The sequence below is a fragment of the Rhinoraja longicauda genome, chromosome 23 (assembly GCF_053455715.1).
Source record: "Rhinoraja longicauda isolate Sanriku21f chromosome 23, sRhiLon1.1, whole genome shotgun sequence".
Taxonomy (NCBI): Eukaryota; Metazoa; Chordata; class Chondrichthyes; order Rajiformes; family Arhynchobatidae; genus Rhinoraja; species Rhinoraja longicauda.
Genome location: NC_135975.1, coordinates 27,782,959 through 27,809,233, shown reverse-complemented (window position 1 = coordinate 27,809,233; position 26,275 = coordinate 27,782,959). Strand labels below are relative to the sequence as shown.

The following is a 26,275-nucleotide window of genomic DNA, read 5'->3' as shown; positions in this document are numbered from 1 at the left end:
TCTTCCTCATCTCCATTCCAACGATAGTCCTTTTATTCTGAGGCTGTGCTCTTTGGTCCTAGACTCTCACTTCTGGAAACATCCTCTCCACATCAACTCCAAACTACCAGAGCTATCAATAACAACTCAACTATTATGATTGTCATAATAATTACATTTTATGCTTCAGTGTTTTTGCAATGGATATTTCGGTGCTATTTTTAGAAAAAAGTATCTAGTTGTGAATTAAGACCCGAAACATCACCTGTCGATGTTCTTCAGTGATGCTGACTGACTCACTGAGTCACTCCAGCACTTTGTGTCTCTTTTTTTTTGGTAAACCAGCATCTGCAGTTCCTGGTGTCAAAGAATTAATCCCCATTTGCTAATACAAAATGCATAATTAGTCATGCAAGGATATGTGACTTCATGCAATGGATTAAACTTCAAAAGCCTTCTTATTCTTAGGCCCCCTCGGTCATGGCTGACCATGGGTGATGCATCCTAGTTGGATGTGTGGTCAGATGCAAGCCTGGGCGATGTCATATGAAGGACAGGCTGTTGCCCATGCAGCACGTCCCCCCTCTCCACGTCGCTGATCGATCCAAAGGAACAGCAGGGCCGTTACAGTTTGGCACCAGCGCCATCGCAGGAGCTGCCAGAACGAGGTTGTAGACAACGACGAACTGCCTGAGGGACTCCGACTCCGGATTTTCTTGAGGGTTACTCCTGGAACCTTTTCCATGACTGGGTATGGCCACAAGGCAGTGGAGGTTTCAGATCAGAGTGTTCCCTCTCCTAGATGGATTGCCTTCCCAGGCTGACCAGCCTCATCTACCCAAGACTCGTGAGGGCGGGAACGTCTATCTTCCCGTGCAGGTCTGTAGCACCTGCCCACTGCCCACCAGCTGGTTTAAGATAGAGTGGAGTGCTGAAATTAGTTGAAACTCGATAGTAAGGGAAGCACTACTAAGGGAAGCACTACTGATGGCAGTAATCATTTTTAGGCTCTGGAATCAAACATATTTAATCAGTTTGACGAAGGGTGCGGTCTCGAAATTCTACCTGTCCATTCCCTCCACGGATGCTGCCTGACCCGCTGAGTTCCCCCAGCTCCTTCCGTTTCGCTCAAAATCCCTACATCTGCAGTGAACACGATGCTTCATAGTTTGGTTTAGTTTGGTTTATTATTGTCACATGAACCGAGCTACAGTGAAAAGCTTTTGTTTGTCTGCTATCCAGTTAAATAAACAACTATACATGATTACAATCATGCTGTCCACAGTGTAGATACAGTGTACAGCATTTAGTGCAACTTGCCCATGCCAACCAACATGCCCCAGCTACACTAGTCCCACCTGCCTGCGTCTGACCCATATATCCCTCTAAACCTATCGTATCCATGCACTTGTCTAAATGTTTCTTATACGTTGTGATAGTGCCTGCCTCAGCTACATCCTCTGGCAGTTCATTCCATGTACTCACCATCCTTTGTGTAAAAATGTTACCTTTTGGACTTTTGGACATCGAGGCAACGTAGGAATGTGAGTTTAGCATGGGAAAGACTGGAGGTGCGGGCGTAGAAGGCACCATCTTGATAAATAGTGGAACAGATTCGAAGGGTGAATGTTCCTGCTTCTAATTCTCACGTTATGTGCATACACACGTGTGACACAGTGGCGCAGCGGGTAGAGCTGCTGCCCCACAGCGCCAGAGACCCGGGTTCGATCCTGACCTTGGCTGCTGTTTGTGCGGAGTTTGCATGTTTTCCCTGCGATGGCGTGGGGTTTTTTCGGGTGCTCCGGTTTCCTCCCCCGTCTCAAAGACGTGCAGGTCTTCTACCATCGGGCAGACGATACAAGGCCTTCTACGCCCGCACCTCCAGACTCAGGAACAGCTTCATCCCCAGGGCCATAGGGATGGGTCATTTTGAGGCTCATTGAGGAGGCGCTGTGAACTGTTTGCGTGCTACTGTATGTTTTCATTTTTTTTCTATTGGAACCTAATCAAATGTACAGCACTTTGGTCAACGTGGGTTGTTTTTAAATGTGCTATACAAATAAAATTGACTTGACTGACTTGACTTGATAGCTGCTATGAGCTGGTCCTGCTGAGCCGGATGGTCACATCGCACAGTGAACCGGCACATATCTACTTGCACTTTATTCTGTTTTAAAACTGTTACAATTTGTTTCATTGGGTTGTTTAAATTAATAGCGACTAGCTAATTAAATTATTGCATCGTATGGGAGGCGCATTCCCAATCTCGTTGTACCCCTGTACAATGACAATAAAGATATATTGTATTGTATTGTATATTGTATTGTATTGTCTGTAGGGTAATTGAGCCCCATAAATTGCCCCTGGTATGTAGAGAGTGAATGAGAAAGTGGGATAAGGTTGAACTGGCGTGAACGGGAGATCGAATGGTTGATGTGGTGGGTTCAGGGGCCGAGGGGCCTGCTGCAAACTAAAAACTACTGAGTCCATGATTTGGGAGTTATAATTCACAAATCCACCAGGGGGCAGCAGGGCCAGCTCTGGAACAGTGCACAAGACCAATGGGGAATAAATTGGATCTGTGCAAATTCTGGCTCATACGGGCAGTTTTGCCTGCTGCTATTTCTGGACTTAGCTAGAGTTTTAGGTTTAGATTTATTAGTGTCATATGTACCAAAGTACAGTGAAAAGCTTTGTTTTGCCTGATATCCAATCAGATCAGATACGACTATACATAAATACAATCCAGTCAAACCCAAGTACAACAGGTAGAGCAAAGGGGATGATACAGAGTGCAGAATATAGTTCTCTGCATTGTAGCGCATCAGTTCCAGAGACAAAGTCCAATGTCCGCAATGGGGTTGAGGTGAATCAGACAGTACCCTAGCTTGCGGAAGGACCGTTCAGAAGCTTGATAACTGCGGGGAAGAAGCTGTTCCTGAGTTTGGTGGTGCGCGCTGTCAAGCTTCTGTACCTATCCGGACGGGAGCGGGGTGGGACAAGTCTTTGATTACATTGGCTGCTTTTCTGAGGCAGCGTGAAGTGCAGATGGAGTTGATGGTGGGGAGTCTGGTCTGTGTGAATTTAGCAATTCATTTCTCCCGTGCTGGGCGTTATGTTTTGGGAACGAATATCCCATATGTGATCATGTCTGATTCACAGCCAACGTGATTAACTTATTAACTTCAATGTCTGGGCCTATTCCATCACCCTGTCTGACTCAGTTATATTCACCCTGCAGCCGTATCTCCTAAATACCCTCCTGTCTCTTTACGTCTGCGGTCAGGCGCGCTAAAATTGACACCATGTTAACACTGCAGTCAATAAATTTACTTTTTATTTGAGTGAAATATATCGAATGTAATGGACTGGAAGGGGCAGGTTAGGCAGACTTTCTGAAGTTGGCAGGTGCAGGAGACTGGCGTTGCTCCACATAGCCATAAATGTAACATAGGAAGACACGCCACTTGGATCCAACTTCTACATCTTGGACTTATGAATGGATCAAGGGCTTCGTGAATGGGAAATGATTTGAGACATTGAAATTTCGAGCTCGGACAAAGCAAATATTTGTCTGAAGTAAACTGTACTAGATCCTGTTTGTGGTGCTGGACACAGATGATCTTCTACTGTGGAGCAGCGGTGGGGTTACTGCCTTGCGGCGCCAGAAACCCAGGTTCGATCCCGACTACGGATGCTTGTCTATACAAAATTTGTACCTTCTCCCCGTGACCTGTGTGGGTTTTCTCCTCCTACACTCCAAAGACACAGAGGTTTGTGGGCTAAATGACTTGGTAAAATTGTAAACTGTCTCCAGTGCGTGTAAGATAGTATAAGTCAGCGCGGATTCAGTGGGCCTAAGGGCCTATTCCCGCGCTATATCTCTAAACTAAGCCAACTAAACTAAACTACTCCTTCCAGATTGGTAACAACTACCAGTTTACTGTTGCACTTCTCCATCCAACTCCATTCATCTTGGAAATCTAGCTCTCTAACTCTGAAGGAGCTGTACCGACCCGAAATGTCGCCTGTCCATTCCCTCCACAGGTGCTGCCTGACCCGCTGAGTTCCTCCAGCATTTTGTGTTTTGCTCAAGATTCCAACATCTGCCGTGAACATGGTGCTTCATAATTCAGATGGCAATGTAAAAATTGTCCCTCGTGGGTGTAGGATAGTGTTAATGTGCGTGGATCGCTGGTCGGCGAGGACCAGGTCGGCCGAAGGGCCTGTTTCCTTGCTGTATCTCGAAACTAAAAACTAAACAGCGAGGAGGTTCTTCAGCCCATCCCTCCCCTGCCAGCCCAATCTACCCATTACTCTACTCCTTTTCTCTTGGGTTTTTTCAGCAGAGTGGCTGAACTCACATGAATCCCTTTGTCTTTACTGCGCCTGCGCTTCCCTTGGGAAGATTCAACTGTAGGTGAATAACAACTATATGAAACTTTGAGCAACATGGGTAACTGTAAGATTCAATGTGTTAATGTAACCATGATGTTCCTGACTTCAAGATGGCGGCGGTGGGCGGAGGCAAGATCGGTGCTGGTTAGCGGTTGGGGGCTCACCTCCCGTGCTCTAGGTGGCGCTCTGGGTCAGCTGCGGGGGGTGCTCTAGGGCACAGCCGAGCGATGGCCGTGGGAGGCCAGGGGCGGCTCGTTCAAAGGGCCGATCTCGAGGAGGCATGGGAGTGTGTCGAGGCGACGGAGTGGGCCGCTGGAGGCCCTGCAGCTGCCTGGGGCTCCATTAGATCGGGTGCTGCTCCAAGTAGCCAAGTGCGCGGATCGGACACGGCCTGCAGCGGCACGGAGGACACCAACACATCACCAGGCCAGGCCGAACCACTGCAACTCCGACCCAGAGTCACTGCCAGGGTAACGGGCCTTGTGGCCAAGATACGACTCACCATTTTGAGAAAAACTTTGGGTTTGAAAGGTACAGGATGTGTTAACTCTTGAGTGTTAACAATTGTGCCTATGGTATGGCATGACTGTCACTGTATACATTACTGTATTCTGTATAATGTCACTGTATACGGTATACATCGACAGCACCAAAGCAGAGACGGTTGAAGGCTCCAAGTTCCTAGGAGTGTATATCATCAGCAAATGGTCCTGGGCCACCCATACTGCAACAATGACCAAGAAACGTCACCCATTCCTTCTCTCCAGAGATGCTGCCTGTCCCGGCTGAGTTACTCCAGCATTTTGTGTCTACCTTCGATATAAACCAGCGTCTGCAATTCTTTCCTACACAAATGCCTCTACTTCCTTCGAAGGCTTAGGAAGTTCGACACGTCCCCCTGCAACTCCCACCGACTTCTACAGATGCGCCGTAGAAAGCATTTTATCGGGATGCATCACAGCATGGTTTGGGAACAGCTCCATCCAAGGCCGCAAGAAATTGCCGAGAATTGTGGATGGAGCCCAGACCATCACATAGAAACATAGAAAATAGGTGCAGGAGTAGGCCATTCGGCCCTTCGAGCCTGCACCGCCATTCAATATGATCATGGCTGATCATCCAGCTCAGTAACCTGTACCTGCCTTCTCTCCATACCCCCTGATCCCTTTAGCCACAAGGGCCACATCTAACTCCCTCTTAAATATAGCCAATGAACTGGCCTCAACTACCTTCTGTGGCAGAGAATTCCACAGACTCACCACTCTCTGTGTGAAGAAATGTTTTCTCATCTCGGTCCTAAAAGATTTCCCCCTTATCCTTAAGCTGTGACCCCTGGTTCTGGACTTCCCCAACATCGGGAACAATCTTCCCGCATCTAGCCTCTCCAACCCCTTAAGAATTTTATATGTTTCTATAAGATCCCCCCTCAGTCTTCTAAATTCCAGCGAGTACAAGCCTAGTCTATCCAGTCTTTCTTCATATGAAAGTCTCGCCATCCCAGGGATCAATCTGGTGAACCTTCTCTGTACTCCCTCTAAGGCAAAAACGTCTTTCCTCAGATTAGGAGACCAAAACTGCACACAATACTCCAGGTGCGGGCTCACCAATGCCCTGTACAACTGCAGTAGAACCTCCCTGCTCCTAAACTCAAATCCTCTTGCTATAAACCAACCTCCCTTCCATTGACTTCATCTGCACTTCACGCTGCCTCGGCAAGGCCACCAGCACAATCAAGGACCAGTCTCACCCCGCTCACTCCCTTTTCTCCCATCAGGCAGGAGGTACAGAAGTGTGAAAATGCACACCTCCAGATTCAGGGACTGTTTATTCCCAGCTGTTATCAGGCACCTGAACCATCGTTCAGGATGAGAGGAGATCTTATCGAAACGTATAAGATTATTAAGGTGTTGGACACATTAGAGGCAGGAAACATGTTCCCAATGTTGGGGGAGTCCAGGACAAGGGGGCCACAGTTTAAGAATAAGGGGTAGGCCATTTAGAACTGAGATGAGGAAAAACTTTTTCAGTCAGAGAGTTGTGAATCTGTGGAATTCTCTGCCTCAGAAGGCAGTGGAGGCCAATTCTCTGAATGCATTCAAGAGAGAGCTGGATAGAGCTCTTAAGGATAGCGGAGTCAGGGGGTGTGGGGAGAAGGCAGGAACGGGGTACTGATTGAGAATGATCAGCCATGAATGGTGGTGCTGGCCGAATGGCCTCCTCCTGCACCTATTGTCTATTGTCTATTGTATCAACAACTTGAGAGTGGTCCTGAGCTACCATCTACCTCATTGGAGACCCTCAGACTATCTTTAATCGGATTTTACTGTTCTTTATCTTGCACTGTACGTTGTATCTGTACTCCTGTGTCTGTGCATCGTGGATGGCTTGGCTGTGGTCTTTCCGCTGACTGGATAGCACGCAACAAAAAGCTTTTCACTATACCGCAGTACACGTGACAATATACTAAACTAAACTAGTAGTGTGTGAAAAAAAATTGAATTTCACTAAAGAATTGACAATAAGATACCAGCGATGCATTAACTCATTGACCAGTTAACCAATTGACCCATTAACCTGTTGACGCATTAACCCCATTGATCCATTAACCTCTTAACCCATTGAGCTATTGATCAATGGAAGGAACACTGTCTCCAGGGGTATAGTGGTCAGGGAATGGTGCCCTGCACGTACACCTCTACCTCCGTCCCACACTCCTTCCCAGTGCAGCTCTCTCTCTCTCTCTCTCTCTCTCTGGTAAGCTGCGTGCTGGACCGGTTGATGCTGTCAGCTGGAAGATTCAAACTGGAGACAATGAACCCTGTTTGAAGCCGGTCTGTGTACCTGCTGCTTTGGGAATTGAATTCCACGGTGTCCTGGTTGAGCGCCGAATCCCGCAGCCTGTCCTGGCGAGCCTTGCGACGACGTTCCTTAGCGAGCTCTTCCTCGTCATCATCCTGGTTGGTCATTCTGTAGGCACAAGAGAACACCTTGCAGTGAACAACTTCCACCTTCTCTCACTTTACAACTGGTGCAGTGTACGCAGCTATCTTGCACCTTCAGTCCAAACTTCCACCCAGCATCTGTCAACCAAAAGCAACCAGGCATTAAGGCTGCACCCAAAATACAAGGTGCTGGAGGAACTCAGCGCGTCAGGCAGCACCTGTGGAGGGAAAGGACAGAAGGCCTTTTTGGGTCTTGAAGACCTTTCTTCTGGCTGCCAGAAATGTCCCATTCAAGAGTCAGGTCAAGAGTGTTGATATGGTCAATAACAGAATAATGAAATTCTTACTTGCAGCAGCAGAACAGGCCGGTAAACACATTACACACAGATAATATATAACAAATAAAAATTCAAGAAATGAATGAACCCAATACTAGTGTAAAAAATCCAGAAGCCCCTTCGTGGAACCAAAGACAGTCCATCGTTGAGGTTAGTGTTGTCCAGTGTTCAATAGCTTGATGGTTGTTGGGAAGAATCTGTTCCGGAACCTGGACGTTAGTTTTTAGGCTCTTGTACCTTCTTTCGGTTGCGGCTCTCTGGCAGTCTGTTTGTCTTTTTTTTTGTCTGTGTCGGTGTTGGGATGGTTTTTGTTTCTGTTTTTGGCTGTGTATGTGTGGTGGGGGGGTGGGGTGTGGGTGTGGGGTGGGGCGGGGGAAACCTTTCTTTTATTAGGTCTCTTCCCCGGGGCGCAGCTCGCCCGCGGGGCCTTCCATCGCCGGCGCAGCTCGGCTGCGGGACGTTTCAGTGCCCAGTGCGGCTCGGCCGCTGGACTTAACATCGCCAGCGCGGCTCGGCTGCGGGACGTTTCAGTGCCCGGTGCGACTTGGCCGCTGGACTTAACATCGCCAGCGCGGCTCGGCCGCGGGACGTTTCAGTGCCCAGTGCGGCTCGGCCGCTGGACTTAACATCGCCAGCGCGGCTCGGCCGCGGGACGTTTCGGTGCCCGGCGCGGCATGGCCGCTGGACTTAACATCACCAGCGCGGCTCGGCCGCGGGACGTTTCAGTGCCCGGTGTGGCTCGGCCGCTGGACTTAACATCGCCCGGTGCGGCTCGGCCGCGGGACGTTTCAGTGCCCGGTGCGGCTCAGCCGCGGGACGTTTCAGTGCCCGGCGCGGCTTGGCCGCTGGACTTAACATCGCCCGGTGCGGCTCAGCCGCGGGACGTTTCGGTGTCCGGTGTGGCTTGGCTGCGGGACGTTTCGGTGCCCAGGGCGGCTCGGCCGCGGGGCCTTCCATCCCCTTGCGGGGGCTGTGCGTGTCGTTTGCCTCGGTAGGGGTCGAGCTGCCTGTCCGTGGGTGCGGGGGGAAGAGAGGGGAAGTTTTGTTGCCTCCATCACAGTGAGGGGGTGTTTGGAGTCACTGTGATGGATGTTTGTGTTGGGGTCGGGTGTCCTGTGTTCTTTTCTTTTTTGCTGTGTTTTGTGTGACTACTGAAATTTCGTTCGGTGTAAAAAGCCGAGTGACAATAAAGTGTTGTTATGTTATGTTATGTTTCCAATGGTAGGAGTGAGATGAGATGAGATCACGGCCAGGGTGGTGTAGGTCTCTGGTGATGCTGGCTGCCTTTTTGAGACAGTAACTCCTATAGATCCCTTTGATGGTGGGGAAGTCAATAGCCGCCATGGACCGGGCAGTGTTCACCACTCCTTACAATCTCCTTCATTCCTGTGCATTTGAGTTGCCAAACCAGGCCACGATTCCACCAGTCAATGTGCTCTCCAGAGTGCTCGTCAACATTCCAAACCTCCTCCATCTTCCAAAGAAGTCGAGGTGTTGATGGGCCTTCTTTATGATTGCATCGATGTGCTGGGTCCGGGACAGACCTTCAGAGATATGCACGCCCTCGAACTTGAAGTTGTTGACTCAGAAGGGTCCAGACTGGAAGTGTCGCCCGTCCATTCCCTCCATAGATGCTGCCTGACCCATTGACTTCCTCCAGCACATTGTGTTTTGCTCAAAGTTTCAATATCTGCAGTGAACACGGTGCTTCATAATTTATTTTTGTTTAGTTTATTATTGTCACATGTTCTTCCAGCACTTTGTGTTTTGCTCAAGATTCCACCATCTGCAGTTCCTTGCCCCCTTCGTTCATCAGTGGGGCTCCCGGATATCTTTTAATCTTGTTTTGCTTCACGCACAGGGTCCCTGATCAAGCTTGCACAGAAAGGGGAAGTCACACCCTTCGGTTCTCCACGTGGACTTTCAATTAGCAGCGAGGCTGCAAATAGACAGGGCGGTTCCAGCAATCAGCTGAAACGACAACATCAACCATGATTTTAGTCTAGTTTAGTTTAGCGATACAACGCGGAAACAGGCTCTTCGGCCCACCGAGTCCGCACCGACAAGCAATCACCTCACTGACCCAATCCCACGCACATTAGGGACAATTTACAATCATACCAAGCCAATTAACCAACATACCTGTAGGTGTTTGGAGTGTGGGAGGAAACTGGAACACCCTGGGAAAATCTATGCAGGTCATGAGGACAACATACAAACTCCACAGACAGCACCCGTAGTCTGGGTCTCTGGCGCTGTAAGGCAGCAGCTCTACCGCTGTGCCACCGTGACGCCCAACATGATGAAAGGACATTTACAGGAAATATGCCTCAGAATGATCACATTCTGCGATCCTAGCAACATAAGCAAACGTATCTCTGCAATAATTTAGGCCATCACCATTCCAGCATCTGCAGCTCCTTTACTTTGGTAGAGATGGTTCCACACATTGCCAGAGAGCCAGGTTCAATCCCGACCTTGGGTGCTGTCTGTGTGGAGTTTGCATGTTCTCCATGGGTTTCCTCCCACATCCCAAAGACGTGCGGGTTTGTCGGTTAATTGGCCCTCTGTAAATTGCCCCTTGTGCGTAGGGAATGGATGGGAAAGCGGGATAACATAGAACTAGTGTGAACGGGCGTGGACTCAGTGGGCAGAAGGGCCTGTTTCCGTGCTGTATCTCTGAACTAAACATTAACATGAACTTCCAAATCAGTTAGAACGTGGAGCTTGGTAGATAGAAGCATTTCAGAAAAGTCCTGACCCAAAACATCGCCTGTCTATTCCCTCCACAGAAACTGCCTGAGCCACTTGAGTTACTCCAGCACTTTGTATTTTGCTCAAGATTCCAGCATCTGCAGTTCCTTGTGTCTTCCTAAGAGACATCTAGTTTAGTTGCATTTAAAGGGAGACTCGAATATGTGCTGCAGATAAAGGAGACGTTTACCGATAGAAAAATGGGACGAGTAAGATCCAAAATAGCTCTCTCTCTCTGGACTGACATGCTTCTAATCTCTGTGCTGGAGTAGAACATAGAACATGGAACAGTACAGCACAAGAACAGGCCCCTCAGCCCACAATGTTTGTGTTGAACATGATGCCAACACCAATTTGCCTGCACATAATCCATAGGCCCTCATTCCCTGCGTAGCCAAAGGTTTCTTAAACACCACTATTGCATCTGCTTCCTCCACTGCCTGGGGCAGAGCGTTCTAGGCACCCACCAGCCTCTGTGTAGAAAAACTTGCCCTGTATAGCTCTGTTAAAGTTTACCCCTCTCACCTTAAAGCAACAAAGTAGTTATCATTATCTGTAATATCTGCGCACGGTGGCGCAGCGGTAGAGTTGCTGCTTTACAGCGAATGCAGCGCCGGAGACACAGGTTCGATCCTGACTACGGGTGCTGCACTGTAAGGAGTTTGTACGTTCTCCCCGTGACCTGCGTGGGTTTTCTCCGAGATCTTCGGTTTCCTCCCACACTCCAAAGACGTACAGGTATGTAGGTTAATTGGCTGGGTAAATGTAAAAATTGTCCCTAGTGGGTGTAGGATAGTGTTAATGTACGGGGATCACTGGGCGGCACGGACTTGGAGGGCCGAAAAGGCCTGTTTCCGGCTGTAGATATATGATATGATATGATATGATAAACGTCCCCAATTTTGCAAACGTTGGCATGATCTGAATGGACAAACCAGATCTTTCTTCGCGCAGGCTTGACAAAATAGTTTCTTTATTTGAAAAAGAAGGTCTCATTGTGGCCCCTCTGAAAATCAGGGGGCAACAGCTACGTAGAATCTGACCCTCGCGCAACTTTAAAACCTCCCAGGCCACAAGAAAATTAGACCCCCTCTGGAAGAAACAGTTGGAACACTGTTCGAGTGCTAATGATGTCTTAAACATTGCTGCCAGCAAGTTACGGTGCTAAAATGTCTGACCCAGCAGCCAGCTGAGACTAGGCAAATTAATGCCAGTCTCAGCCTCGTAATGGACTTAAATTGGGTGGGTCAGGCTGAGGTGGCCTCACTGCCAGTTCTGCAGTCGTAGTTAAACCTCAGCTACAAAACCCCTGCAGAAAACTCAAAACCACCAACAGCTTAACTCACGTCTCCTTGAACGCTGCACCCTCTCCGCTAATGGGCTCTCAGAGTGGTGTAGTTCAGATCAGACTCACTGTGACGAACTAATAGTGCATAAATACAGATAGTTAAAGATATGAATCCCATTGACTCACTCTGACAGTATATATGATCACGAGGGGAATAGAAAGGGTTAATGTACAGTCTTTTACCCAGAATAAGGGGAATCAAGAACCAGAGAATAGACACAGTGCTGGAGTAACTCAGCGGGTCAGGCAGTATCTCTGGAGAAAAATGATGGGTGGCCTTTTGGGTTTACCCCTTCTTCAGACTAGGAGGACAGAGGGTTAAGGTGAGGGGGGAAAGATTTAATAGGTACATGGAACGAGCTGCCAGAGCAGGTCGTAGAGGCAGGTATTTTCACAATGTTTAAGAAACATTTGGACAGGTGCGTGGATAGGACAGGTTTAGCAGGATAGGGGCCAAATGCAGGCAGGTGGGACTAGTGCGATGGAGCATGTTGGTCGGAGTGGCCAAGTTGGGCCGAAGGGCCTGTTTGCTCACTGTATGACTATGACTCCAGATTAGGTTCACATACAGAAGTACATAAAATAGTTCATGCAAACTAAACTGGATAAATCAGCCTCCGATACCCATGCACAATTATACCAGAGCCTACAAATGTCACAGCTGCTGAGTTTTAACTAAGGTTGGGTAGAATTTGAGGATGGCAATATTTTAAATTAACTTCTTGTGGTTAGCAATAAAAGGAGTCTCTTCAGGCAACTGAATACTCAAGCAGATGCAGGGAACTGCAGATGCTGGTTTACAAAAAGAGACAAAGTGCTGCAATAACTCAGCGTGTCAGGCAGCATCTCTTGAGAACATTTTTAGGTGACATTTGGGTCGGGACCTTCTTCAGACTGGAAGGAATCTTTCTTCAATTTTTTATTCACAAAATGCTGGAGTAACTCAGCAGGTCAGGCAGCATCTCAGGAGAGAAGGAATGGGTGACGTTTCGGGTCGAGGCCCTTCTTCAGACTGATGTCAGGGGGGCGGGACAAAGGAAGGATATAGGTGGAGACAGGAAGATAGAGGGAGATCTGGGAAGGAGGAGGGGAAGAGAGGGACAGAGGAACTATCTAAAGTTGGAGAAGTCGATGTTCAATTTTTGTTTTCTTCACTAACTCTGTCCTTTCCTCTCTTTAAGTTTTAGTTCCATTTAACTTCTTAGAACAGAAAATGGAACACAGTACAGCACATTAATAGGCCCTTCAGCCCATAATGTTTGTGTTGAACATGACGCCAAGTTCATGCACATGATCCATATCCCTCCTTTCCATGCATATCTACTGGTTTTGACATTGAACTAATATTTGTTACCAACTTTCAGGGTTAATGGCACAATGCGCATTCAAGAGCAATCTGAACCCTTTTTCCCACTAGAGTGAAAATGTCAAAGCCTAGCTTTCAGGTGAAAGGGGCAAAGTTTAAAGGCGATGTGCCTGTTCAAAAGCATCTGAAACACCATGACCTTGCCTGCCTCCACCACCACCCCTAACAGCACATTCCATGCACCCACCACCCTCTGTGTAAAAAAAACTCCCCCGCACATCTTCTTTAAAATTTGCCCCCCCTCACCGTAAAGCTGTCTGTGATAAGGTTGGTAACAAACGTTAGTTTAATGTCAAAACCCATTCCTTATTCACAGCTGGACCAGAACTGAGGACCCACATGCAGAAGATAAACATAATCATTAGTAAATCCATTAGAGGGCAGGGGAAATTTTTCCTTTAAAGACTACAAAACAGCTTCCATTAAAGATTAATGGTGTAAAAATATCCTCAGGGGCTCGTGAGAATGGTGCCGCTTGGTGCCAGGCAAGGTTCCACACACATCGATGAGATGCACAACTACTTGATCTGTTCTTTATCTATGCTGATTAAGGAATCAATGGAGGCAAGGATGTGAATATTTAGTTTTTAGTTTTAGAGGTACAGGCACTTAGAGGTAAAAGCGGAAACAGGCCCTTTGGCCCACCGAGTCTGTGCCTACTGTTGTACTTCGTGCTCCGGTATCTGTTATACCTTTGTTATGACTCTGGGCGGACCACAAGTACACGTGTTTAAAAGGTTAGAATGCTGGAGCTTAAATCCAGGCTGTTTATTCCACGGCCACCTCGAACCAGAGTGACCACCAAATCACCTCATTCTCTTATATACACGTTACTGCACAGGCAAACAAAGTAGTCCTTGTGATACAACAAAGTAGTCCCTGCAATATCACAACACCTACCAGCGATCCCCGCACACTAACACTATCGTAGACACACTAGGGACAATTTACAATTCATATTTTTTTTTTTTCATATTTCAGATACAGCGCCGAAACAGGCCTTTTCGGCCCACCAAGTCCGCGCCGCCCAGCGATCCCCGTACACTAACACTATCCTACACACACTAGGGACAATTTTTACATTTACCCAGTCAATTAACCTACATACCTGTACGTCTTTGGAGTGTGGGAGGAAACCGAAGATCTCGGAGAAAACCCACGCAGGTCACGTGGAGAACGTACAAACTCCTTACAGTGCAGCACCCATAGTCAGGATCGAACCTGAGTCTCCGGCGCTGCATTCGCTGTAAAGCAGCAACTCTACCGCTGCGCTACCGTGCCGCCCTTCCAGAAGCCAATTAGCCTACAAACCTATACCTCTTTGGAGTGTGGGAGGAAACAGGAGCACCCGGGGAAAACCATTCTGGCGCAAACTCCATACAGACAGCACCGGTAACCTGGATCAAACCTGGGTCTCTGGCGCTGAAAGGCAGCCATTCCCTTGTTCTTTGTTAGACAAAGCTTTGGGACTTTTTATAATTACCTGTAAAATAAAATATGCATCATCGGGTGCCTTTATGGAGTATGTTTTAATGATATGAAATATCCATTTTCTCTAAGGAATCTCCTTTATGGAACACGGTAGCGCAGCGGTAAAGTTGCTGCTTTACAGCGAATGCAGCGCCGGAGACTCAGGTTCGATCCTGACTACGGGTGCTGCACTGTAAGGAGTTTGTACGTTCTCCCCGTGACCTGCGTGGGTTTTCTCCGAGATCTTCGGTTTCCTCCCACACTCCAAAGACGTACAGGTATGTAGGTTAACTGGCTGGATATATGTAAAAATTGTCCCTAGTGGGTGTAGGATAGTGTTAATGTACGGGGATCGCTGGGCGGCACGGACTTGGAGGGCCAAAAAGGCCTGTTTCCGGCTGTATATATATCATATGATATGAGAACATGGAACTGAACAGCACAGGAACAGGCCCTTCGGCCCACAATATCCATGCTGAACATGATGCCAAGATAAACTAATCTCCTCTGCCTACACATAATCCATATCCCTCCATTCCCTGCCTAGCCAAAAGCCTCTTCAATGCCACTATCGTATCTACCTCCACCCCCAACCCTTGCAGCGTGTTCCAGGCACCCACCGCCTCTCTGTTAAAAATCTGCACTGATTGTAATGCCATATTTAATTTAAGAATTTGTTCTAATTGTAACACTTCAATGATCATTTCAATCTTTCACGCTCTAGTGGTACAATCAGGCATTCCAATGCTTTTCATGTGTAGGAGAAAAACTGCAGATGCTGGTTAAAATCGAAGGTAGACACACAATGTTGGAGTAACTCAGCGGGTCAGGCAGCATCTCAGGAGAGAAGGAACGGGTGACATTTCGGGTCGAGACCCTTCTTCAGACTACCTTTTGGTTCTATTCAGAAACTTTCCCTTAATACTATGCAGTGTCCAGTTTCGTTTGGTTTAGTGATACAGAAACAGGCCCTTCAGCCCAACGAGATCGTGCTGACCTCGATCACCCGCACACTACTGATCCGGACTACGGGTGCTGTGTGTACGGAGTGTGCACGTTCTCCCTGTGACCGGGTGCTCCGGTTTCCTCCCACATTCCAAAGACGGTGCAGGTTTGTAGGTTAATTGGCTTCGGCGAATTGTCCCTTGAGTGTAGGATAGAACTAGTGTATGGCGTGATCACTGGTCGGTGCGGATTCCATGGGTTGAAGGGGCCGTTTCCACGTTGTATCTCTAAACTAAACTTAACCGAACTAAACTATCTCCTCTGACGCCTCGTCCCATACACCCAGCACCCTCGGAGTGAAATGGTTGTCCCTCAGGAACCTGTTAAACCATTCCCCTCGCATCTTAAACCTATGTCCTCTGGTCGTTGATTCCCCAGCTCTGGGTTAAATAGACTCTGTGCATCCACCCTAACTATTCTCATCGTCATCTTATCAATGTTTTGGGTCGAGACATTTCATGAGTCTAGAAAAGGGTCCCAGCCCAAAATGACACCTGTCCATTCCCTCAACAGATGCTGCCTGACCCACTGAGTTCCTCCAGCACTTTGTGTTTTGTTCAAGATTCCAGCACCTGCAGTTCTCGTGTTTCTATGATTTGAAATGGTTACAAAGGACTTTGGTGAATATTCATCGGCAAAGGTTTTTTGTGTGGAAGGAATTGATATTATACTAATTGATTGAATGAATTAAATGAATGATACAGCATGGAAACAGGCCCTTAGTCCCACACTGACCATCGGTCACTCATTCACACGAGCTCAATGTTATCCCACTTTTGCAACTACTCCCTACACATTTAGGGCAATTTACAGAGGGCCAATTAACCTACAAAGCCACATGTCTTTGGGATGTGGGAGGAAACCAGAGCACCTGGAGAAAACCAAGGTCCCCAAACTATACAGAACCCAGGTCTCCGGCGCTGTAAGGTAACTGTAGGAAGGAACTGCAGATGCTGGTTTAAACCCAAGATAAACCCGAGTCTATTTTTGAAGAAGAGTCTTGACCCTCTTTTCTCCAGAGATGCTGCCTGCCTCGCTGAGTTACTCCAGCTTTTTGTGTCTATCTTCGCTGTGAGGCAACTCACACGGTCACAGGGAGAACGTGCGAGCTCCACACACACAGAGATCAGATGGAACCTGGGCCTACGGCGCCGTGGGGCAGCGCAAGAGTTTGATGAAACTGTCAGTCACAGTTAAAGGTAGTCGCTCATGCTGGTTCTGGTTTACAATTACTGCTCCAAGCTACAGGCTTGTGGAAGGAAATCAGTGGATAAATGAATGCTTTTGTTCTTATCCTGTGGCAAACATTATGGTTTGTTATGATAAGACTTTACTGTGGGTCTGTCCTCCCAGCTCCTTGATCACGTGCCTACTTCTGATGAGTGTTTAACTTTCAAATCCCCCAAACTAGATCTTCCTTGTTGTTGTCGTCGCTTGTTTATAAAATCTAAGGTACGTTACATTTTCAAAATATCCTGTTTATTTTTCATTCCAAACAGAAGAATAAATGCTATTCCTGTACAAGCATAAGACTCAGCTTCAAACAAAGGATCTCATTTGCTGATTGTAGCCAGAACTTAAATCCTACATTGGCAACCAAGGGTAAACCTCAAACCAGAGCTAAAGTGGGCAGACGTAAGAGTGGAAACATGGAACTGTCGACGCTGGTTTACAAACCAAGACACAAAGTGCTGGAGTAACTCGGTTACTAGCCGGTAAACCAGACAATTCAAATAGAGGTCACAGCAACACATGGTGCAGCGGTAGAGTTGCTGCCTTACAGCGCCAGAGACCCGGTTTCGATCCTGACTACGGGTGCTGTCTGTACAGAGTTTTATACGTTCTCCCCGTGGCCTGCGTGGGTTTTCGCCGAGATCTTCGGTTTCCTCCCACGCTCCAAAGACGTACAGGTTTGTAGGTTAATTGGCTTGGAATAAATGTAAATTGTCCCTAGTGTGTATAGGATAGTGTTAATGTGCGGGGATCGCTGGTCGGTGCGAACTCGGTGGGCCGAAGGGCCTGTTTCCGCGTTGTATCTCTAAACTAAACTAAATCAAAATTGTATTAACTCAATAAAATTGGAATTAAGAAACTACCATCAGTCGCGATAACATGATTTTTAAAAAGAGACACAGCGTGGAAATGGGCACTTCGGCCCACTGAGTCCACGCTGCCCATCGATCACCCGTTCACACTAGTTCTACGTTATCTCACTTTCTCATCCACTCCCTGCACACTAGGGAGGATTTAATGGGACAATTAACCCAAAAAAACACACATCTTTGGGATGTGGGAGATTACCAGAGCGCCTGGAGAAAACCCACAGGGTCACGGGGAGAACGTGCAAACTCCGCACAAACAGCAGCTGAGGCCAGGATTGAACCCGGGTCTCCGGCGCTATGAAGTAGCAGGTCCATCATCATGCCGTCCATGATCAACATTAAAATGGCCTCACAATCATCCTTTCGCAAATAATCTTTTTAATTGTTCAATTTGGTTTATCAGTAAGGATCGCAATATACATATAAACAAGTCTGCAGACACAAAGAGCTGTAGATGCTGGAATCTTGAGTGACAAAGTGCTGGAGTAACTCAGCGGGTCAGGCAGTAGCAGTGGAGGACATGGATCGGTGACGTTTCGGTTCGGCATCCGCTCCATGTTTTCCATGGATGCCCGCCTGACCCGCTGAGTTACTCCAGCATTTTGTCTTTTATTTCAAATATGTCTGGGACTTGCTTCAGTGTGAAATGAAGACAGAAAATGCTGAAAACACTCAACAGGTCGGGCAGCCTCCGTGGAAAGAGCAACAGTAAAATGTTTTGGGTTTGAGAGCCTTTGTCAGGACTGCGAGAAAGAGAAGACAAGTTAGCATTTACTGTGGAGATGGAGTGGGAGGAATGGGGTAGAACAGAAAGTGTTGGGATCAGATTATACTTCCTTGCCTGCATGATCCTTTGATCATAGAAAGGCTAGGGACATGTCCAGAATGCCAGGGACATGTCCAGAAGGCCGGGGACATGTCCAGAAGGCCGGGGACATGTCCAGAAGGCCGGGGACATGTCCAGAAGGCCGGGGACATGTCCAGAAGGCCGGGGACATGTCCAGAATGCTAGGTGATACCACAAGAAAACTAAAAACTGAGACAAAATGATGACTGTTATGATACAGACAGAAAGAATGAGTGTATCGAGTCCAGCAGTCTGTAAAGTCCCCACATGGGAGATGATGTTCCTCAAGCTTACTTTGGGCGTCTAATAACTAATTGGTGCACACTTGAATTAATTGAAGGAAGATAATATTTTAATTCCTGCTAACACTGCAGGAAAGGAACAGGGTATTAGTGGACGCAAAGTGCCGGAGTAACTCAGCGGGTCAGGCGTCATCTCTGGACAACACGGATAGGCGACTTTTCGGGTCGAGACCCTTCTTCAGCCTGATGAAGGACATCTTCTCAAGGTATTGTGCATTACACAATATACCAGCATCTGCAGTTCTTTGTTTTTTACATTTTGACTGCTCCACTGTGAAATCTCCTCAAGGTATGACCTGCTTAGTTACTTCAGCATATTGTGTCCTTTAGTTTATTAACCAGCATCTGCAGTTCTTTATTTCTACAACAGGGATCTGGTGCTGGAGATGAGTGCTGTGTCCGTGGCTGGGACAGTGAATCCCAGCAATGGAGACACAGGGAACTGCAGATGCTGGAATCGTGAGCAAAACGCAAAGTGTTGGAGGAACTCAGCGGGTCAGGTGGCATCCATGGAGGGAAAGGACAGGCGATGTTGGCCTTCATAACAAGAGGAGTTGAGTATAGGAGCAAAGAGGTCCTTCTGCAGTTGTACAGGGCCCTAGTGAGACCGCACCTTGAGTACTGTGCGCAGTTTTGGTCTCCAAATTTGAGGAAGGATATTCTTGCTATTGTGGGCGTGCAGCGTAGGTTTACTAGGTTAATTCCCAGAATGGCGGGACTGTCATATGTTGAAAGACTGGAGCGACTAGACTTGTATACACTGGAATTTAGAAGGATGAGAGGGGATCTTATCGAAACATATAAGATTATTAAGGGGTTGGACACCTTAGAGGCAGGAAACATGTTCCCAATGTTGGGGGAGTCCAGAACAAGGGGCCACAATTTAAGAATAAGGGGTAGGCCATTTAGAACGGAGATGAGGAAAAACTTTTTCAATCAGAGAGTTGTGAATCTGTGGAATTCTCTGCAGTGGAGGCCAATTCTCTGAATGCATTCAAGACAGAGCTAGATAGAGCTCTTAAGGATAGCGGAGTCAGGGGGTATGGGGAGAAGGCAGGAACGGGGTACTGATTGAGAATGATCAGCCATGATCACATTGAATGGCGGAGCTGGCTCGAAGGGCCGAATGGTCTCCTCCTGCACCTATTGTCTATTGTCTATTGGACCCTTCTTCAGACTACCCATTTCTCTCCACAGATGCTGTCTGACCCACTGAGTTCACCCAGCACTTTGTGTTTTGCTCACGATTCCAACATCTACAGTTCCTTGTGTCTCCTTGCGACTAGAACTGCATACAATAGGTCGGAACATTGGTAAGAAAGAGCACTAGTTAGAAGGAGGGTCCCGACCCGAAACATCACCTGCCCATGTTGTCCAGAGATGCTGCCTGACACATTGAGTTACTCCAGCACTTTGTGTCTTTTTAAAATCAGCGTCTGGTTTCTGTTAAACCAGCATTTAAACCAGTTCTTTGCATCGACTCTAGTTATTATTACCTTGCAATGATTTTCTAGCACAAAAGTCAATGTATCCTTACTTCAATTCAACTGATAACTTGCTGTCACTTTTAGTTAACTAAGATTGTGCTTATGTACAGCAATACTTTTACCGAACTGTGTGTGAAAAATGAATTTCACTGTACCTCAGTACATGTGAAAATAAAGGACCATTGAACCATCTTTGCCTCTCATTTGTTTAACAGGGAGCCATTTGATCCTCACAATGTTACGAGCTACGTGCTAAGGCAGATCTGCCACTGCCGTCTCAGTGTACCCTGTTTCCTGGTCGCTAGATGCCAATAGAACAATGGCAAGCAGCAAAACTCTGACTAATCCCACCCGAAACACCAGGAGAAGCTGATAAGCTGGGAGTTGTGCGTGCGTTTAGCTTTTGAATGGGTTTCCACTCCTGCCAACAGCAAGCCTGCCATCCAGCAACAAGTGGGCTCGCGGCCACAGCAGGCCAGCCCCCTCCGAACAGCCATCTGCAAAGGTTCAGTCCCACAGGAGCTACGACGCAGCTGCATTATTTGTGAGTCTGTTAATGTACAATGCCACTCCCTATTAGACTTCAGACTTCAGAGATACAGCGCGGAAACAGGCCCTTTGGCCCACCGAGTCTGTGCCAACCAGCGGTCACCCCGTACACTAGCACTATCCTACACACTCGGGACAATTTCACAATTTTTTACCGAATCCAATTAATCCACGAACCTGTACGTCTTTGGAGTGTGGAAGGAAACCGGGGCACCCGGAGAAAACCCACGTGGTCACAGGGAGAACATATAAGCTACATCCAGGCAGCTCCCCTAGTAGACATTATACGGGCGTTGTGAGGCAGCAAATCTACCGCTGCACCTCTGTGCCGCCCAGATGTGCTGCCCATTGAAGTGAGCAACATGTGTATTCATTAATTATTGATGGTGGACGATCAGCCATGATCACAATGAATGGCGGTGCTGGCTCGAAGGGCCGGATGGCCTCCTCCAGCACCTATTTTCTATATTTCTATGTTAAATTAGTTGATTGATTGAAAGATTCAGCATGGAAACAGGCCTTCGGCTTCCAAGTCACGCCGACCATCGATCACACGTTCACACATAATTCTATGTTATTCCACTTTTGTATCCACTCCCTACACACAAGGAGCAATTTACAAGAGGGCCAACTAACCTACAAACCCACACATCTTTGGGATATGGGAGGAAACCAGAGCACCTGAAGGAAACCCATGCGGTCACAGGGAGCACGTGCAAACTCCACACACGCAGACAGCACCCGAGGTCAGGATCGGACCCGGTCCTCCGACGCTGTGGGGCAGCAGCTCTCCCAGCTGCACCACTGTGCCGCCCTTAAATCTTTGTCTGTGCTGGTTTTATTAAAGGCGCTAAACAGGACCAAGCTAAAGTCAAACTGGCCCATATCCTTCTAAACCGTTCCTATCCATGTACCTGTCCAAGTGTCTTTCAAATGCTGTTATAGTACCTGCCTTAGCGACCTCCTCCGGCAGCACATCCCATGTGCCCATCACCCTTAACCTTAATAGGTCCCTATTTATATGTTCCGACCAGTTTTACAGTCTCCGACTTCATTTTATCTGTTTGCATTGTTGTTATCTTCTCCCAGCTAACAATGATAACAGCTAACTACATGTTCCTTGATCTCCATTCCCTTTGTCCTATTTCAACACCTTACATTTCCTTATCTATGTATCTCCCTCTCCCCGACATCAGTCTGAAGAAGGGTCTCAACCCCAAACGTCACCCATTCCTTCTCTCTAGAGCTGCTGCCTGTCCCGCTGAGTTATTCCAGCATTTTGTGTCTATCTTATGTTCCTATTAAGTCTTTCCCCTCTCACCTTAAACTTCTGGTTTCTGATTCCTCTACTCTGGGTAAAAGACTCTGCATCCATCCTATCTATTCCCCTCACGATTTCATACACCTCTATGAGATCACCCCTCTAGTTCTTTGTTCCCCATCTCTGGGTAAATGTGTCTGTGCATTCACTACCTATCTGTTCCCCTGATGTTTTTATCACACCTCTGTATGATCACCCCCTTAATCTCCTGTGCCAAGCAGGAATAAAGTCCTAGCCTGCCCGACCTCTCCCTGGAGCTCAGACCCCTCGAGTCCTGGCAACATGTAAATCATCTCCGCACCCTTTCCCAGCTTGATAGCACGCTGCTGGAGGAACTGGGGAGACACGAAAGCCGATTGAAAGAAAGGCCTGCATCTGACGAGCATCCATCCCCATGCATGGAGAGTGGGCGAGTGTGCACTCCCTGTGTGTGGGTGTGAGTGAGTGTGTGTGTGTGAGTGTGTGTGTGAGTGTGTGTGTGTGAATGTGCACTCCCGGTGTGTGAGTGTGTGTGAGTGTGTGTGTGTGTGTGTGAGTGTGCACTCCCGGTGTGTGTGTGTGTGTGTGTGTGAGTGTGAGTGAGTGTGCGAGTGTGTGAGTGTATGTGTGTGTGTGAGTGTGCACTCCCGGTGAATGTGTGTGAGTGTGTGGGTGTGAGTGAGTGTGCACTCCCTGTGTGTGTGTGTGTGTGTGTGTGTGAGCACTCCCGGTGTGTGTGTGTGTGTGTGTGTGTGAGCACTCCCGGTGTGTGAGTGTGTGGGTGTGAGTGAGTGTGCACTCCGTGTGCGTGCACTCCCGGTGTGTGTGTGTGTGTGTGTGCGAGTGTGTGTGTTCTTTGTTCTCGCCGAGGTAAAGGAAGCAGCGGAGGGAGGGGAGGGGGGAAACACTGTATCATTCACTGGATACATGTTCACATCTACACACACAAGTCCCCCGCTGTTGGAGTAAATCACATACATACGCGGGGGGGGGGGGGGGGGGGACGTTTACGGTTTACAGCACCACTTACTCGGGGAAAGCTGGCCACTTCTGTCCGCTGCTTGCTTTGTCTGCCATCCTTGGAAGGACCAGGTCCCACCAGCCTGCAGCGTCCGACGGGATGAATCAGCCTTTCACTGTTGTTTCACTGAAGTTGCTTTCAGGAGCAGCAAGCTGGCTTGGCTGCCTGTGCTGAGAGTGAACCATCCATCATCCCCTTGCCTTGCCTGCCTTTCTCCTTCCACACCGTGCAGTTACTCACACATCACACCTACGTTGTATCAGCCCCTGTGCTGACCTAAAACAACTCATACTCAAGAGGGGACAAACTATAATCACGCCTACAGCAGCCCCAGGATCACGTGGAACAGTGTTTGCCACGGTATTGTCTCTAATAGAAGCGCTCCTCCAATTTTCCTGACATTACAAAAAAAACAAACATAAGAAAAATAGTCTGAAGAAGGGTCTCGACCCGAAACGTCACCCATTCCTTCTCTCCCGAGATGCTGCCTGACCTGCTGAGTTACTCCAGCATTTTGTGAATAAATACCTTCGATTTGTACCAGCATCTGCAGTTATCTTCTTATAAGAAAAATAGGTGCAGGAGGAGGCCATTCGACCCTTCGAGCCAGCACCGCCATTCAATGTGATCATGGCTGATCATTCTCAATCAGTACCCCGTTCCTGCCTTCTCCCCATACCCCCTGACTCCGCTATCCTTAAGAGCTCTATCTAGCTCTCTCTTGAATGCATTCAGAGGCTTGGCCTCCACTGCCTTCTGAGCCAGAGAATTCCACAGATTCACACCTCTCTGACTGAAAAAGTTTTTCCTCATCTCCGTTCTAAATGACCTGCCCCTTATTCTTAAACTGTGGCCCCTTGTTCTGGACTCCCCCAACATTGGGAACATGTTTCCTGCCTCTAACGTGTCCAACCCCTTAATAATCTTATATGTTTCAATAAGATCCCCTCTCATCCTTCTAAATTCCAGTGTATACAAGCCTAGCCGCTCCAGTCTTTCAACATACGACAGTCCCGCCATTCCGGGAATTAACCTAGTAAACCTACACTGCACGCCCTCAATAGCAAGAATAGCAAGAATATCCTTCCTGCTTTCTCCCCGTCTCCCTTGATTCCTTTATCCCTAAGAGCTATATCTAATTCTCTCTTGACCACATCCAGTGAATTGGCCTCCACTGCCTTCTGTGGCAGAGAATCCCACAGATTCACAACTCTCTGGGTGAAAAAGTTTTTCCTCATCTCAGTCCTAAATGGCCTAGCCCTTATTGTTAAACTGTGACCCCTGGTTCCCCCAACATCGGGAACATTTTTCCTGCATCTCGCCTGTCCAATCCCTTTAAGAATTTAATATATGTTTCTATCAGAAGCCCTCTCATCCTTCTAAATACCAAAGAACACAAGCCCAGTCGACCCATTCTTTCAATGCTGCTTCTTCATCAGCCTTTATGTTTGCCTTGTCCACTTGGAGGATTAATTTGTGTGTGTTGAAAGGAAGTGCAGATGCTGGGTTTAAATCGAAGCAGCTGGAGTAACTCAGCGGAACAGGCAGCATCTCTGGAGAGAAGGAATGGGTGACGTTTCGGGTCGAGACCCTTCTTCAGATATTAGTTTAGTTCAGTTTGAGAGATATAGCATATTCACCGTTGAGGATTTCATTCATAAGATCATAAGTATTAGGAGTAGAATCAGGCCATTCGGCCCATCAAGTCCATTCCGCCATTTCAATCATGGCTGATCTATCTCTCCCTCCTAACCCCATTTTCCTGCCTTCTCCCACATCCTCTGACACCCGTACTAATCAAGAATCTATCTATCTCTGCCTTAAATAAATCCACTTTCTTCACATCCACGGCCTTCTGTGGCAAAGAATTCTACAGATTCACCAGGTTTCACCATCACCAAGTTTCTGCTGCCAGTAAAACACAAATGCTCCATTTCTATCATTAAAATATTTCTATCGTTACAGTCAGTTCGTCCGTTTTCTCCCAGTCCCACACACAGGCAGAGAATCACTTTGCAGAATGAGATGGTGCAGGTGGTTTTCATTCCCACTGCATTATTAATCATCTGTGGAGTTCACATTTCCAAAACGTGCTTTGGTCGGGTCAATTGTTTGATTGATTAACAGATGCAGCGTGGAAACAGGCCCTTCGGCCCACCGAATGCACGCCGGCCATCGATTGCCCGTTCACACTAGTTCTACGTTTCGCAAAGACATTTGGACAGGTACAGTTGGGTGGCACAGTGGCGTAGAGCACCAGAGATCCAGTTTCGATCCTGACCTCGGGTGCTGTTGGTGTGTGGAGTTTGCACGTTCTCTCTGTGACCATGTGGATTTCCTCCGGGTGCTCCGGTTTACTCCCACATCCCAAAGACGTGCGGAGTTGTGGGTTAATTGGCCCTCTGTAAATTGCCCCTGGTGTGTATGAGAAAGTAGGATAACAGAGAAACTGGCGTGAACGGGTGATCGATGGTGGGCGTGGTCTCGATGGGCCAAAGGGCCTGTTGCCATCCTGCATCTCTCTAAACACCCTCAGGAAAACAGATAGGAAATGTTTGGAGGAATATGGGCCGTCTTTTTGCAGTCACTCCCCACACACTAGCTTTATCTTTCAATCAATCAATGCCCGATCTCTCAATCACACAATCAAAAATATTTAACACCGGACATGTAAAGAGAAATCAGGGGAGATGATTTGGAAAACAGCAACTGCATTTCCTTGGCCTCCAAGATGATCTAAAGCTTGCTCAATGTGATGGGTTAAGGATTGTCTTCAAGGAAAGAATGTTAGGGTGAGGAGAGGCTTATGTCGAGAATCCCTGTAATTATAGCTCAGGTGGATTGTAGTTCAGTGTCCACTGAACTTTGGTCAGGCAGCATCTGTGGAGCGAATGGACGGGCGACGTTTTTGGTCGGGGCCCTTCTTCAGACTGCTGGAGTAGGGGGGGGAGAAAGCCGGAGAAGTGGAGTGGGGGCAGGACAAATCCTGGCAAGTGACAGGTTGATACCGGTGAGGGGCTGATTGGCAGATGGGTGGAGTAAGTGACAAAGGCTGAAAAGGAGACAA

At 47.8% G+C, this 26,275-nt stretch overlaps 1 protein-coding gene across 8 annotated transcripts in view; it reads right to left on the bottom strand.

Moving 5' to 3' along the window:
• The window catches only part of LOC144604972 (non-muscle caldesmon-like), a 195,818-nt gene that overhangs the window by 46,200 nt on the left and 123,343 nt on the right, over nucleotides 1-26,275 (bottom strand). For 7 of the 8 annotated variants that reach the window (XM_078419914.1, XM_078419920.1, XM_078419918.1 and 4 more), the window contains one exon: nucleotides 7,219-7,344. In XM_078419914.1, coding sequence (XP_078276040.1) covers nucleotides 7,219-7,344 — 126 coding nt within the window. Of the gene's footprint in view, nucleotides 1-7,218; nucleotides 7,345-23,217; nucleotides 23,489-26,275 lie in introns of those variants that run through there. The other variant, XM_078419921.1, reaches the window with a different exon arrangement.